The sequence below is a fragment of the Ilyonectria robusta genome, assembly GCF_021365365.1.
Source record: "Ilyonectria robusta strain PMI_751 chromosome Unknown BGZ61scaffold_2, whole genome shotgun sequence".
Taxonomy (NCBI): domain Eukaryota; kingdom Fungi; phylum Ascomycota; class Sordariomycetes; order Hypocreales; family Nectriaceae; genus Ilyonectria; species Ilyonectria robusta.
In genome coordinates this window covers 187,938-200,615 of record NW_025764436.1, presented here as the reverse complement: position 1 = coordinate 200,615, position 12,678 = coordinate 187,938, and the positions used below count along the sequence as shown (strand labels likewise).

Here is a 12,678-nt window from a genome sequence, read left to right as displayed (position 1 = left end):
GGAAGAGGAGACGAGTGCGTGCGTGAGGTGAAGTGAAGGCGGCCCAGTCGCAAACGAGGCACAGAGAAGGCACCGGAAGGTGGGGAGCGCCACACACTATTGGCTACCCAGCCACCAGGCCAGGCTGGTGCACGGAGGCTGTGAGACCAGTAACAGAGAACAGAGTGCTGACCTCAGCGTGCGAAACAGACAGGACTCTGTTGCGTTGCTGGGAATGCCGAGTTCTAGGTATCCATGACATCCGGTGTTGTCTCTTCAATCTCACGTCCCGACATATGCAGTCTCGCGTTAGTTCCCTTCTCTGCCTCTGGTAGTTACAGTGCATACCATTCATTGTCTCTGACTCTTCCCAATCGATTCTTGCTATCCGTCCCCAAGAAGATGCAAATGTTACCCTCTGCAATAACATAGTCAGCAATAATTATTACTAATCCTATACAAATATCCACTTCTTAATATGATATACGAGGGCTCAGGGAAGTTCATGCTGAAGAAATGAGAGGTACATGCAGTCTGCAGACGTTGTATTGCTGTACTGAGTGTGGCTGTTGTCTGTGGAACGGTGTGGCTTGAGATGTGGCGACATCTATCCCTGACTTTGCTCGTCGAAGAACTAGTTGCACGCTCGCTTTCTTGCTCCCGCGCCATTCACGCGTCGGTTCCAATATCTGTCGAAAAGAGACAGCGACAATGGTACGTATACACAATACCACCCATGGTTTCTCTCCCGCTGATGTAATTCCACGAAGGCATCCACGAAGACTCCCAAGGATGATGCTGAGGCAAAGCCCGCTTGCCTTCCTCGCGCAGTGAGTTCAAAAGCCACAGATCACTCGAAGGTTCGATGACGTGACTGATCTCTCTTCTTGATGTAGTGCGCAATCCAAGGTATGCAGACTCTGTGAATCCACAACCCAGCGGTTTTGCTCACTCTGACCTTGACAGATTGCCTCACGCGCAATAATTACAACGACGCCAAGTGCCAGACTGCCATAAGGGCACTTTACGAGTGTTGCGAGGTCTTCTACGAACGCAACGGGGACGAGGGAACTACTCCATGCTGTCCAAAGCCTAACTTGCTGCGGCTGAAGATGCAACAGCTGAGGGAGGGGAATTGATCTGTAACGCTCATCGTTATTACGTCCGCCGGTATGGATAACTCAGGCAACTGAATTGAGGAGCGCCGAAGCTTTTCTAGGCGATCATTGAGCACGCAAGAGACCCTCAAGGGATCTGAACAAGCATTGAGGTGTCCTGTTCCGAGACTCTAATATGAATGCCGATGACATTAATAATGAGAGAAGAAGAAAAGAGAAAAATTGAAGCTGAGTGGGGCCATAGATGAAGTATAACAGTGCTTTTCGTCCAACAAAGCACTGTAATACACTGTGATTCACTGCCTCAGGTACACGCCCGCCGTCGCGCCAACCCGCGGCTGCGCTTGCTGCCCACGGGGCACCCAGGCACGGAGGTACGTACCGTGCCAGGAAAAGCTCCCCAGCAGCAGGCGCGCCAGACAAAGCAACATAACATTTTGCGTCAAGCATCAACTCGCGACAGCTCCCGCAAATCCACCACGATTGAGTCGACGATTCCACCTCTGCAATCTATATACACGCGACTTCCATCCTGCACCCAGGTCTGGGTATGCATGCGACCCTAAACGAGCACACGCCTTAGACCCCAGCGGCCGACCAAGCCGATTAGGGTCAACCACTCGACTGCTTTGATCAAGACCTTTCTTCACAGCTGAACTCCGCTGGAGCTTCGATCCGATATTTTTTCTCGAAACATAACCATCTACGCAGCCAAAATGGAGGCCATTGCTGAAAACGAGATTCCCCCTCCCGTTAACGCGGGCCCCGAGGTCGAAGAGTTCGCCAACGTTCTAGACGATTGCTTGTCTCCTCTCCAGTCACCCTCAGACAAGCGAAACCGAATACTCGCGCTCCCTCAAAAGTACTACGAGAACACCCTGCGACGACTAGCGCATGCACGGCCGAGAATAACGCGTGAAGGCACCCATGATGATGCCGACATGGATGTGGATGAGGCCGAAACTGGCACTGTCAACCACGCCTCCACCACGCAGATCAAGCGCCTTGAGAGGGAGGCCCAGACTTGGGATCTAGTGCGCCGACTTCTGCCGCTGAGATACCCAAGCTCAACCGCATATTCTTCGACTTTCAGTTCTTCCAAAGCTGCGCCTGTCGACTTGCTAAACGATTTCCTGGAAACCGACTCGCTAGCGAAGGAACGCCAAGCCGTCATCCAGTGGTTGCAGAGCAATGCTGCCTCGGGCCCAGATATTGATGAGTTAGCGCGTGAACTTCAACAGAATGCGGATAGAGGGGACATCATCGCCCACGGTTGGCTCCACACGCGCTCGTCCATCAAGCTGAGGAAAAGCGTCACTGCCTGGCCACACCTTCTGGACCGCCAATCCCCGAACATCGCAAACTCCCATATGAATTCCGACGGCGCCCCCCTGGTCACGCAGTTGGACCCCGATGCCGCCACTCGCCAATGCCGCAAGCTCGAACCTCAAGACGAGTACTTTGAGCGAGCTATCTGGCTTGGGTGCTTCGAACATCTCCGCCGAGGATCCAACCTAGATACGATTCGCGAATGGTGCCAGGAACGAACAGAGATGTGGCGAGCCATCTCTGCGTCCGCTATGCTGCTATCAACGGACAACAGCAAAGGCAGCCCTGTAACCAACCCAGAATCGCTTGCACTCTGGCGGCGCATGTGCTACAGCCTTGCTCGCCAAGGTGGCTGTGACGATTACGAGCGTGCTGTTTACGGCGTACTCTCCGGCGACATTCCCAGCGTCGAAAAGGTTGCCCTTACCTGGGACGACTTCCTCTTTGCCAACTACAATGCTCTCCTGCGCACACAGCTTGACACATTCATCCTAGATCAATGTCCGCCTGAAGTCGTATCGAATTTGAAGCAGTCTTTTTTGTCTTTTGACGCTGTTCATGCACACGGCGATCCGGAGACTGTCGAGAAGCGCCTGATTCGCTCTCTTGAGTCCAACCCACAAATCCGCAACGAAGCCTTCGAACCTAACAAGGCCATCCAGGCCTCGCTAATCGCAAGGGAGATTGATCATCATCTTTATGAGCAGGGCTTGATCATCTCTGCAGGCGCAGACAACAAGGGTACTTCGAAGCTCCTTTACCGGTCTGAGACCAATGGTCTACCTATGAATAATGACAAGTTCTTCAAGGCGGATCAGCATCACGGACTCCGCATTGTTGCTCACGTTTACCTGCTCATCACACTGCTTGAGAAGCTTGGCTCTGAGGGGGACTCCTTAGCTCTTCGGTCGTCGCCTCCGGAATGGAGACGAGCCCAAGAAAATATCCTGGCGGGGTATACGAACTACTTGCGACTTGCTCAAATGCAGGAGCTAATACCCTTGTACTGCTCTATCTTAGAGCCGCCGAGGTCCTATGAGGTGCTCAGCTATAACCTCATCTCCGAAAATGACCCGAAGCAGCGCATGATGCAGCTCAAGCTGATCAAGAAGGCTGGAATCGATGTGTTGACATTTGTGAAGACTCAAGCTTGGCTTATGTATGATGATCTCGGCCCTGTTAAGAGCACGTTCCCGGCCAAGGGCTCATTCACCATCATCCAACCTGGACCGCCCACATCTCGACGCGGACGACCAATCAGGGCAGACTTTTTCGGAGACGAGGAAGACATCATTGAAGTCCGACATGAGCATCTAATTCGTTCACTGGAGTGGTTGCTCTTGGTAGACGAAACATGGCCAAATGTCTTTTCCGTTGGTACCAAGGTTTACAAGTTCTTCCTCAGTATGTGCCACCACAGTGTGACGGGCTAAAGTGTAGACTAACATCTCAATAGGAAACATGCATCTCAACGCTGCACGACAGCTGATGAAAAGGGTACCTTTTGTCGATGTCACCACGGGTTTCACCGAGCAAGACGAGGCTGGGACTTGGTTTGAGGATAATGAGCTATGGACTCAGCAGCTTGAGCGAAGCGGAATCACCGGCGTAACAGCTGAGCAGGTGGCCGCAGATGCGAGAAACTTCCGTGAATTGGAATCGCTAGTCCGAGCTCTAGACAGCCTGGAAACGATTGCCTCACTTGTTGAACTCTCGGGAGAGTAAGTCAAGTAAACATCTGGAGCAGATATCGAAATACTAACAGAACATAGACTTCCAGCCTCGAACCGCGGTTTCTGGGACCAGGTGGGCAATGAGATCAAGAATACAAAGGAGAATATGCAACCACTCCTCAATAATTGGCTTCTTGTGGGCATCGAAGGTAAGATCGACCCTGTCCAACCGACGATTTTAAGCATTAACATCAATACAGAGGGCGATGAAGAGTTGCGAGAGCTCCGCCAGGCGTATCTCCCGGAGACAATTCTGGCATATGTCAGTGCATTGCACTTTGCGGGCACAGGTCTGTCGCGAGACAACCTGTTGGAGTGCATGGAGCTGGCGGCGATAATCGCGGAGCGGGGATCGGATCTTTCCACGGCTTTCATCGCAGCTGGGCGAATGAAGGAGTTGCTTGAGGTGTTTGCCGCTTGCAGCAAAGCTCTGGCTATCAGCACCGGAGAGAAGAGGGCCAACAGCTCGGGCAGCAAGAAGCTGCGAGAGATGGGGTGGTCCCGGGATCTGTGGTCGGTAAAGCAGTAATTTCCTGACAATGGATATGGGCTTGGTTGTTTGTTACCAGTACGTGCTTGCTGCCTTGGGCGTTGATAGATACTTGACAACTGGGGGTATGGATGTAACATAGGGGACTGGTAAAATATGAAGCTTTAGGTTGGCGAGAGAGATACCCACCCCTAGAGGCAACATGCCATGCCGTCTTTCAACTCAAGATACCGTGTGATTCTCTGACTTTGATAATACCGTGATCTACCCTAGACTTACTATATTCTAAAAACTGGCATTCTCTTGGATAATCCCATGCGAAGTAACTTGTTCGACAGTCCCTGTAGGGTGGGTACCTGCATCTGTCTCTGTCCGTGCGGCGCTGCAGCCAACTTTAGCACCAAACCCCCACGTTCCGCCGACTCCCCACCTTCAACTTCCAATGTCCAGCCTCTAGTCACTTCCGTCATCGAAGGCACCGACAACGACAAAGCTCCAGGCGTTACCTAGCGATTACCATGGCCAGCTTCACACCGGAGCTACAGGCCCAGACGCCTCCCGTCTTGCCGCCCAAGCCTGGAAGCCACGAGACCAGCCGAATCGCCACTCCCAACTCCGTAGCCTTCCCGCCGCCGCCTGATGCCGGGAGTCGTCTACCTGGCGCTGTCGCGGCTGCCTCAGTCGCTATCCCCGACCCAGGCGATCAATGGCTGCCGCAGATGCTCCAGGAGAAGCCGTTCGTTTCCCTGGATCTTCCTTTGTGCTCCCTGTTGTGCGCTAACAGTTCCTATGTAGAAAGCAGGACTTAGCCGAGATCCTTTCTAACCCGTCTCTACTCAACACCATCACCCACGCCTCCGACTCGATCCACCCATCCCTCCAAGCCTCCCACCAAGCCCTATCAGCCGCGCTGCGTGACAACATCGACCTTGCCCAGCAACTGGCTGACATGGAGGCGCGCCTCATTCACCAACGCGCAACGACACAGGGCCAAATCCTCTCGACGCACGCCCTCGAGCGGCAGTGGCGCCAGAAGCAGTCGGGTATGGACCATGCGCTCGCATCCTTCTCCCCCGCGGCGCTATATCAACAACTCGGACAGGGCGTGCAAGAGCAGGCCCTTGTGTGTGAGGCCATGGAGGAGAGCTTTCTCGATGGTGAGGGCGAGGGTGCGCCTGCTACGGAGCGTGAGGTGACGGATTGGGTTCGACGGTATCGCGAGGCTAAGCTGCTGTTCTACCTACGGCAAGAGCGAAAAGAGAGGTGGGACGAGGGACGGGTTGGGGGCTGGAGGTAAGGAGTGGATGTATCCTTGGCTGGATTGGCATAGCAATGTCGGGTTGTCTCTTATTTACCTACACATTTACGATGAGGAGCATGTTCATACCCCATAAGCATAGTCGCGGATTTATATAACGAATTGACGCTCAATATAATGCTCTTGGATCCCTTGACACTGCTGCCTCCATGTTGGTCTTTTTTTATAACTCCATTTCTCTTAACAAATACTAGATGCATATTCCTTCGTTCTTTCGTTTGAGAAAACCACTTTCACTTCGCTTTTGATGTGTATCTAAAACTAGTTATGTGACGCCCTGCAACCTGTGGCATGCCCCCATCATCGTCAGCCAGGCAGAGCTACAGGAGTTGAAATGATATGACGGTGAAGAGAAAGGCGGGAATGGGACAGGATATGTCGAAAGGCAAGTGACGCCCGCGCCCAGAGGGGAACCGGCATGACTTGGGTTTCTGAACCGGTTGGGGCCTCGGCTCTGCTTCTCCTATAACTTTACAGCGCGCTGAAGGGACTCTTTTTCATGTCCGGGCTGCGCGGGCTCAGGGGGAGGGCGAAGAGATCATCCTCCGGATCCTGACGGTCTAGCCGGACGGGAGCCGAGACGGCAGCGGTGATATCGCCACGAAGGGCGGCGTTCAGAGATAGGGGACCAGTTGGCGCGTTGCTGGTCATGGCGGAGAAGGACGACACGGCAATATCAGCACCCTGGGGAGAGAGGGTGTGAGACTGACTACCAGCAGCAGTGAATGTGTTGGCTATTCGTCGAGCATTAGTCAGGGGTTTGGTGTTCCAAGTTGATCATATGTTTCTTACCGGACAAGCTTGGTGTTAGATCTGCTGGGGAAGTCGCCAACTTGAGGCCCCTGAGCTTATCCCCCAGCCTGCTGGCAACAGGAGACCTCGATGAAACAGGACTGTGCCGGGGAGGGGCCTTGAGGAACGTATCCTGGATCCATTGCTTCTCAGCGAGGGCCATCTCCAAACCAACGCTTTCAGCATTAGCTCGCAACTCATCCGCCATCTCACGGTCTAGGGCAGCCAGCCGGCGGCGGGCCCAAATGGTGTGCAGGACACCGCGGATGCCCGCCTCGGCGTCGAAGCCGGGAGGAAATATGGCTGGGAGGGGCTTGAGGGTTAGGCTGGAACGAGGGTCGCCGGCAGGCGGGGTGAGTGTGATAGTTGCGGGGACCGGGGCCTCCGGCGGTAGGAGGAAGTAGACGCGGCGGCGAGTGGAGTTGTGGTCAACAAGGGATGAGGAGGAGGCCGGGGGAGAGTCAGAGTCAGCATCGGCAGCGCGGAGGACAGTGGTCTTGCCAGGCCATGAGACTTCCCAGTTAGAGGAGGAGGAAGTCGAGGCAAGCCGACGGCTAGCACTAGCATCGCCGGTTGCCTTGGTAGTGCCGGCTAGGGCAGCGCCGGGGTGGGCATCAGAGCCCGGAGCCGGAGCCGGAGCGGAGACGTCATGGAAGTCGGCGGCCGGGGCGGAGTCGGGAGCTTCGGCAGACACGGCGGCGGCGGCAGACTTCTCCACGACGGCGCCGGGATACCACTCGACCATGAGGATCTTGGTGCCGGCATCGCTGAACTCAAACCTCGCCAGGTGGGCGGCGGTGATAGGGGGATCCTCGGCCGCCGGTGGCTGCAGGGCAGGCCGAGGAGGCCCCGAAGACGGGTCCATGAGCAGGCGAAGTTTGTGGTTTTGGGTTGGTTTTAATTGCTCCCTTCCGGCGATTGCGACGGGGCAGTGGCGGCGGGGAGAGTCCAGACCAGATCTAATCGAGCCAGGGAAAAGAACAAACAAGGGAATAATGGGAAAAAGCCACACTGAATTGATTGCTAGGATGGTGTAGGATGGGCCGAGTCGGGGTTCGGTCCGGTGTGATTCTGACCTTCGGGGGTTCCCACTTCGCACAGCTCCGCTCGCGCCGTCTGGACGTTCGTTCGGTCCGTTTTGCTGGTCAGCGGTCACGTCACTTCAAGGTCACGTCACCGATATCTCGAGCAAATGCAAAGGGCGACACGACGGACGGGCAGCAGGGCGGCGAAATAGCAGCCGCCGGGGAAGGGAACTCACTACGTAGTAGGGAAGGGGGGTGGAGCGGTTGGTCAGTCAGGGGACGACGGTGAGGGACATTGTTGGTGGAGGAGCGTTGCAAAGGCGTGATGCTGCGCTGGGCCCTGGGGGAAAGACTGGGGGAGGGAGCCGACGTGGACGCGGCCGCGGGAAGGGCGAATGAAGTATGTAGTATGTGCGCTGGCGGGTAGCATACGCGGGTTACGAGTTACGGGGTTGGAATTGCTGGGGGTTACGCGTGCTGTTGGCGGAGCATGATAATGCCAAGATCGAGAGTACCTACTGTACAGTCTGCTTGGTACCTACTTGGGCGGTGTCGTCTGTTGTGGTTGCTGCTAAGAGGGGAGAGAGAACCAGTAGTAATCCATTATTCAGCCCAGCAAGAGCAAAGAAAGCTCTGGCAAGTACTGGCTGGCCACTACAGTGTCCTCGGGTTCGCAGCTTGAATCGGGCCCGCGGGAAGCGTGGACGTGCGGATACGCCGTGCAACGATTAGCTACCTACTCACAACGTACCAAGTACTGTACCGATGTGGCTAACTCCCGTCTGTACGTAGTAAGTAACCTGTAACGGCCAATCCATAAATTCTCCAAGATTGTCAAAGAGCGTCCGTGTCCCATACATAGAATACGGGGCGGTGCATGCCGCATGCCTACTGGCTTGCCCTACGACCTAGCACGGCGTATGGCCGGGGGCCGGAGCCAGTGCGGTCACAATTCGGCAGCATCGGAGCATTTATCTTTAATTTGGTTTTGGTGAGAGTAGAGTTGCCTTTGCCTCGCTGATCACTCAGTCCAGGTCGTTCTGAAGCACAGCTATCGACGCAGAGCCTCGGGTTTGGCCAATTTCTCTTCGGCCCATGACCTGTCTGATGTAACTGCGGGCCGGGCGGACTTATTTCTCTTCGTCAGGCGGGTACGTAGGCACGTAGGTTCGTAAGTGGCCCAAGGTTGCATACATAGATAGGTAGCTACGAGTTGCAGACAACGCATCCAAGGTACAGTACATACGTTACAAACTTGTTGTTGTTACAGGCCGACACTGGACAACCAGACAGAGTATAACGGGTGACTCAGCGGCTACGAGATCTTTCCGGGCCGGGCAATTTCAAAAACATGTGCTGCTGATGCGAGTGCCGAATGGACGGCAGGTTGGCTATCCGCCGATCCCATCGATCCAGCCAATGCAAGGCCCCAAGCGGCCAGTCCGGATGGTATAAAAATAAAGAAGAAGTAAAAACCTCCGACACGTCCGACACCACGTACGGGGGGCATGCACACAAGACGTAAACGTGGTGTGGTGTGGTAAGTTGAGGTGAGATGAGGTGAAGTAGGTGAGATGAAGTCGGGAAAGATTCAAAACACCATCCATCACTATCAGCCAGTCGCATACTACGTACCTACATGACGAAACCACCGTCGGCCCTTTACGTTTCTCTCCCTCGTTTACACAACGGTACCTGCCCGGCGCGAACCAACCAATCCGTTGGGATTTCGGATCGGCGTCGACGAGACAGTGGACATTGGCCTGTCGCGGATGGGCCAGGCTTTTTGCCCAAAACGACCGGAGTAGGGCCGCGCCGCTAAATCAACGCCTGGGGGGTGCGTCGCGCACGGGGTTTTCATCCCATCTCTCGCCCACGGACACGCTCGCACCCTCTGTATAATCAGCGCTGGGTCATTATCGCCTCATATCCAAGCCTCCCTCCATCCTGCTCATTGTCTCTCGTCCGTGTGTAAAAAACGACAGTGGCCCGGCCACGTGTGAGGCACCGCCGGGTATCTATTACGGAGCAGTCAGCGGCCCGTTTCATTTGCAAGGTGGATGCGGATGCGCCTGGCCACGGCGTGTCTTATCGACGACCTGATGAGGCCGCGACATCGATGACACCGAGTGACAACCAGACGCTGCCGGACACACTGGCAGAGGAGGACACGAATGGGGGACCTCCGCAGACCGGCCGGGACTCATCGATGGGATGCGAATGATGGGTAAAAAAAAAGGAAAAATCAATGGACGCGGGTGTGGCATGGCAAATGGTGCCATGGATCATGGGTGCACCTTGCGCGTCCGGATGTCGAGAGATTTGGGCAAAGGCACGCGGTTGAACATCCGGATTGCCCTTTTGCCACTCCCACACTATCCGAACGCTACAGTGCAACCCCATATTCCCCCATATTCCTTGCTTCTCGAATCACCCTCGATTAGATGGCGTGCCTGTTGATGTAAGATGGTTTTGGTGTTGGCCGCTCAGCAACGTACTCTTGGGCAGAGAGCCACCCGAGAGTGTGAGTTCCTATCTACATGCCGACCCAGGTCGAATCTCTCAAGCAGCCATCTCTATCTGGCCATGGCGCTCACAATGAATCGTCACCATCTCGACATCTGGTGATCCGTGATGCAATCGGAGATACCCCATCCGGCCGGAATAACCACCGACCCTATCCAACCCCCAACGCACCGCACAATAGGGTCATCGATGGATTGCGCCGGGACCGGGGTCAGACACCGGGCGAGGGTAACTTGGGCGCGACCTAGAGCCCGTTTGGCTTTCGATAAACCTGTCGCTGGACCATTTGCTCTCGCATCACCACCTGGACACCCAGCGACTCGCACGCTCCATTGGGGTATGTACTTGGTGCCTTTTCTTACTCCATGTCGGAGTGCCCATCTCTCTTCCTACCCGGTTCGGTCCTTCCAATTCTAGTTCCAAACCCGTCGGTCGCCATCGGGATCAACTCGGCCGACGGGTCTTGACCATATGCTACGTTGCCCATGGTGTCCTGGAAGAGGGCGGGAACCCTCGTGGAGGCTCTTGCAAGTGTCAACCACGGACATCGCACGCCAAGCACTCACTCTCCTTGGGCAAAAAGGCTCAAGTGGACTCAACTCAAACCCCAGCTTTCTCGGCTAAATAGATACAGAATCTTGGGAGAGGCCGAGATACGTACGGCCGAAGGCGTCGCCCCCGGAGAGCCAAGACGCTCCAGGCCCCGGCCCAGGGCCAAATCCCAGGGGGTCATGTAAGCCCACTCCCGAGGTCTGTCACCGTGCGGATCTGCAGACGGGCCTACTGTGCAGCTGATGGCCATTTATGGCAATTCTTAGCCTGCGTGCTCCGTAGGCACCGCACTTACAGGGCCCTGGCGGGGGCAATAGGTGCGGAGAAATGTGACGAGGCAGGGGCCCGTTGTAAGGCCGGCCAATTGGGCCGACTCCGGGAGGATGGGCGATGGCTGCACGTCGCACTGTACGGCGCCCGCCCATACGGGTGGCAGAGCGCCTCGGGCGTCGGAACTGGAGATGCGAGTGCGACTGCGATGGGCTCGCGATACGGGGGCCATCTGCATCAACAACGGCGAAACAAAGTCAACAACTGGGTCCAGACTGAACACATCGATATGCGATGGTGGACTCCGATCTAGCCTCGTATGTCTTGTCCGGCGTGGCAAGCACCGTGATCCGACTACCTCACTTCCGGAAGGGGATCACTTTAGCGAAAAAGGGTTCAGATTCTCAAATCCAGAAGGGGACTCGGAACGAAAGGGACGAGGAACGAGGAAGGAGGGGCGTGGACGCTGATGGGTTAATCGAAGTTCCCTTGCAGATTCATTCTGGGCGGCTTCTTCTGGGGCGCCAACCTGGGCTCGGGGGGGGTCCGTCTCCCCACAGTTACGCCGGCCAAACCGCCGCCTGGGACGAACCAGCGCTGCCCATCACGCCTGCACTTGCACGCACTTGCACGCTTGCACGCCAATTCTGCTTGTCTGCTGCTGCCCGCTGCCACGCCAGGCCCCTGCTGGGTCGGTCGGTCCGTCCCCATCCTGAGTTGAGGGACCCTCCACACCACCCATGCACCCACCCATCCACTAGGTAGGTACCTGCCCATCCACTACCCATCCACCATCCAGCTGGCCATCATCGTCAACCTCATGTTCCTCTTCGTCGCCGCCCGCTCAAATCAAATCGCTATCACGCGGGCGCAGGCGCAGATCCAGATAGACATGGACACGCTTTCTTGTTACGATGTGGATGAGGCCAAAGCACTTGCTATCTCAGGTTTGCTTCCTACTAGCATGGTTTCGCAGCACCTTGTCTTGACTCACTTTCTATCCGCTTTTTCCTGTCTTTCGCACATGAGAAGGTAGCATGCCACTACAGTGGTAAGACAGTGTAGTGCGTTTCTGCGCACTTCGTACCTACTGGCCCCAGCATCCACACGACCCCCCCGCGCTGATTGCTGCTCCTCCCTCCCAGCACTACACTCGGGCATCGTCATCGGGTTTACAGTGGGTAAATACAGTGCCCTAGGTACCCTTCCCGCGTGGAAAGCGCCCGAGGAAGGACCCTCCTGCTGGTGGTACCTGCACCCCCGCCTGGCCCGGCCACTGTCGCAGGTACCTCGGCGCTCCCCACCGCGTTGGAAGGAGCAGCCAGGTACATGCTGTACGGGCTGAGTTGACGGGGAACACCCCTGCGACGCACTCCCCCCACGTTCCACTAAAAGCCAGGCCCTGGCACATCGGCCGCACACACGCCCCTCCCTTCCGTCGTCGTCTCCATTCTCCATCCTCCATCCAGACCTATACTAGCTGGGCCCCGTGCTGAGGCAGGCCACCAGTCGCTCTTGCCTCGCCTTGGCCTGTACCATCCCTTCC

The 12,678-nt window shown here is 55.9% G+C and overlaps 4 protein-coding genes across 4 annotated transcripts; 3 read left to right on the top strand and 1 right to left on the bottom strand.

The window, feature by feature from the left end:
* Positions 1-584: 584 nt before the first annotated feature.
* Positions 585-1,334, top strand: BGZ61DRAFT_440227 (uncharacterized protein). The gene is made up of 4 exons (XM_046244458.1): positions 585-693; positions 750-809; positions 876-888; positions 946-1,334. Exons 1-4 carry the CDS (start codon positions 691-693, stop codon positions 1,116-1,118), a joined length of 249 nt encoding a protein of 82 aa, XP_046110219.1. The 5' UTR covers positions 585-690; the 3' UTR covers positions 1,119-1,334.
* A 172-nt stretch (positions 1,335-1,506) lies between these two features.
* Positions 1,507-4,895, top strand: BGZ61DRAFT_440225 (nuclear pore protein 84/107). Its single transcript, XM_046244457.1, has 4 exons — positions 1,507-3,830; positions 3,883-4,147; positions 4,199-4,308; positions 4,360-4,895. Exons 1-4 carry the CDS (start codon positions 1,814-1,816, stop codon positions 4,686-4,688), a joined length of 2,721 nt encoding a protein of 906 aa, XP_046110218.1. The 5' UTR covers positions 1,507-1,813; the 3' UTR covers positions 4,689-4,895.
* A 105-nt stretch (positions 4,896-5,000) lies between these two features.
* BGZ61DRAFT_440224 (uncharacterized protein) lies at positions 5,001-6,083 on the top strand. The gene is made up of 2 exons (XM_046244456.1): positions 5,001-5,385; positions 5,445-6,083. The coding sequence occupies exons 1-2, from the start codon at positions 5,168-5,170 to the stop codon at positions 5,944-5,946; spliced, it is 720 nt and encodes a 239-aa protein (XP_046110217.1). The 5' UTR covers positions 5,001-5,167; the 3' UTR covers positions 5,947-6,083.
* Positions 6,084-6,438: 355 nt separating this feature from the next.
* Positions 6,439-8,035, bottom strand: BGZ61DRAFT_552860 (uncharacterized protein; the record flags this gene model as incomplete). The annotated part of the gene is made up of 2 exons (XM_046255539.1): positions 6,760-8,035; positions 6,439-6,701 (listed from the first exon to the last, which is right to left on the bottom strand). The coding sequence occupies exons 1-2, from the start codon at positions 7,622-7,624 to the stop codon at positions 6,439-6,441; spliced, it is 1,128 nt and encodes a 375-aa protein (XP_046110216.1). The 5' UTR covers positions 7,625-8,035.
* Between the last annotated feature and the right edge of the window lie 4,643 nt (positions 8,036-12,678).

Excerpts from the sequence above, each read along its gene's own strand:
- BGZ61DRAFT_440225 (XM_046244457.1), top strand. The coding sequence starts at position 1,814 with ATGGAGGCCATTGCTGAAAACGAGATTCCCCCTCCCGTTAACGCGGGC. Across the intron at positions 4,148-4,198 it reads CTTGTTGAACTCTCGGGAGA|ACTTCCAGCCTCGAACCGCG; the intron begins GTAAGTCAAGTA and ends AACAGAACATAG. Across the intron at positions 4,309-4,359 it reads GCTTCTTGTGGGCATCGAAG|AGGGCGATGAAGAGTTGCGA; the intron begins GTAAGATCGACC and ends ACATCAATACAG.
- BGZ61DRAFT_440224 (XM_046244456.1), top strand. The coding sequence starts at position 5,168 with ATGGCCAGCTTCACACCGGAGCTACAGGCCCAGACGCCTCCCGTCTTG. Across the intron at positions 5,386-5,444 it reads CAGATGCTCCAGGAGAAGCC|AAAGCAGGACTTAGCCGAGA; the intron begins GTTCGTTTCCCT and ends GTTCCTATGTAG.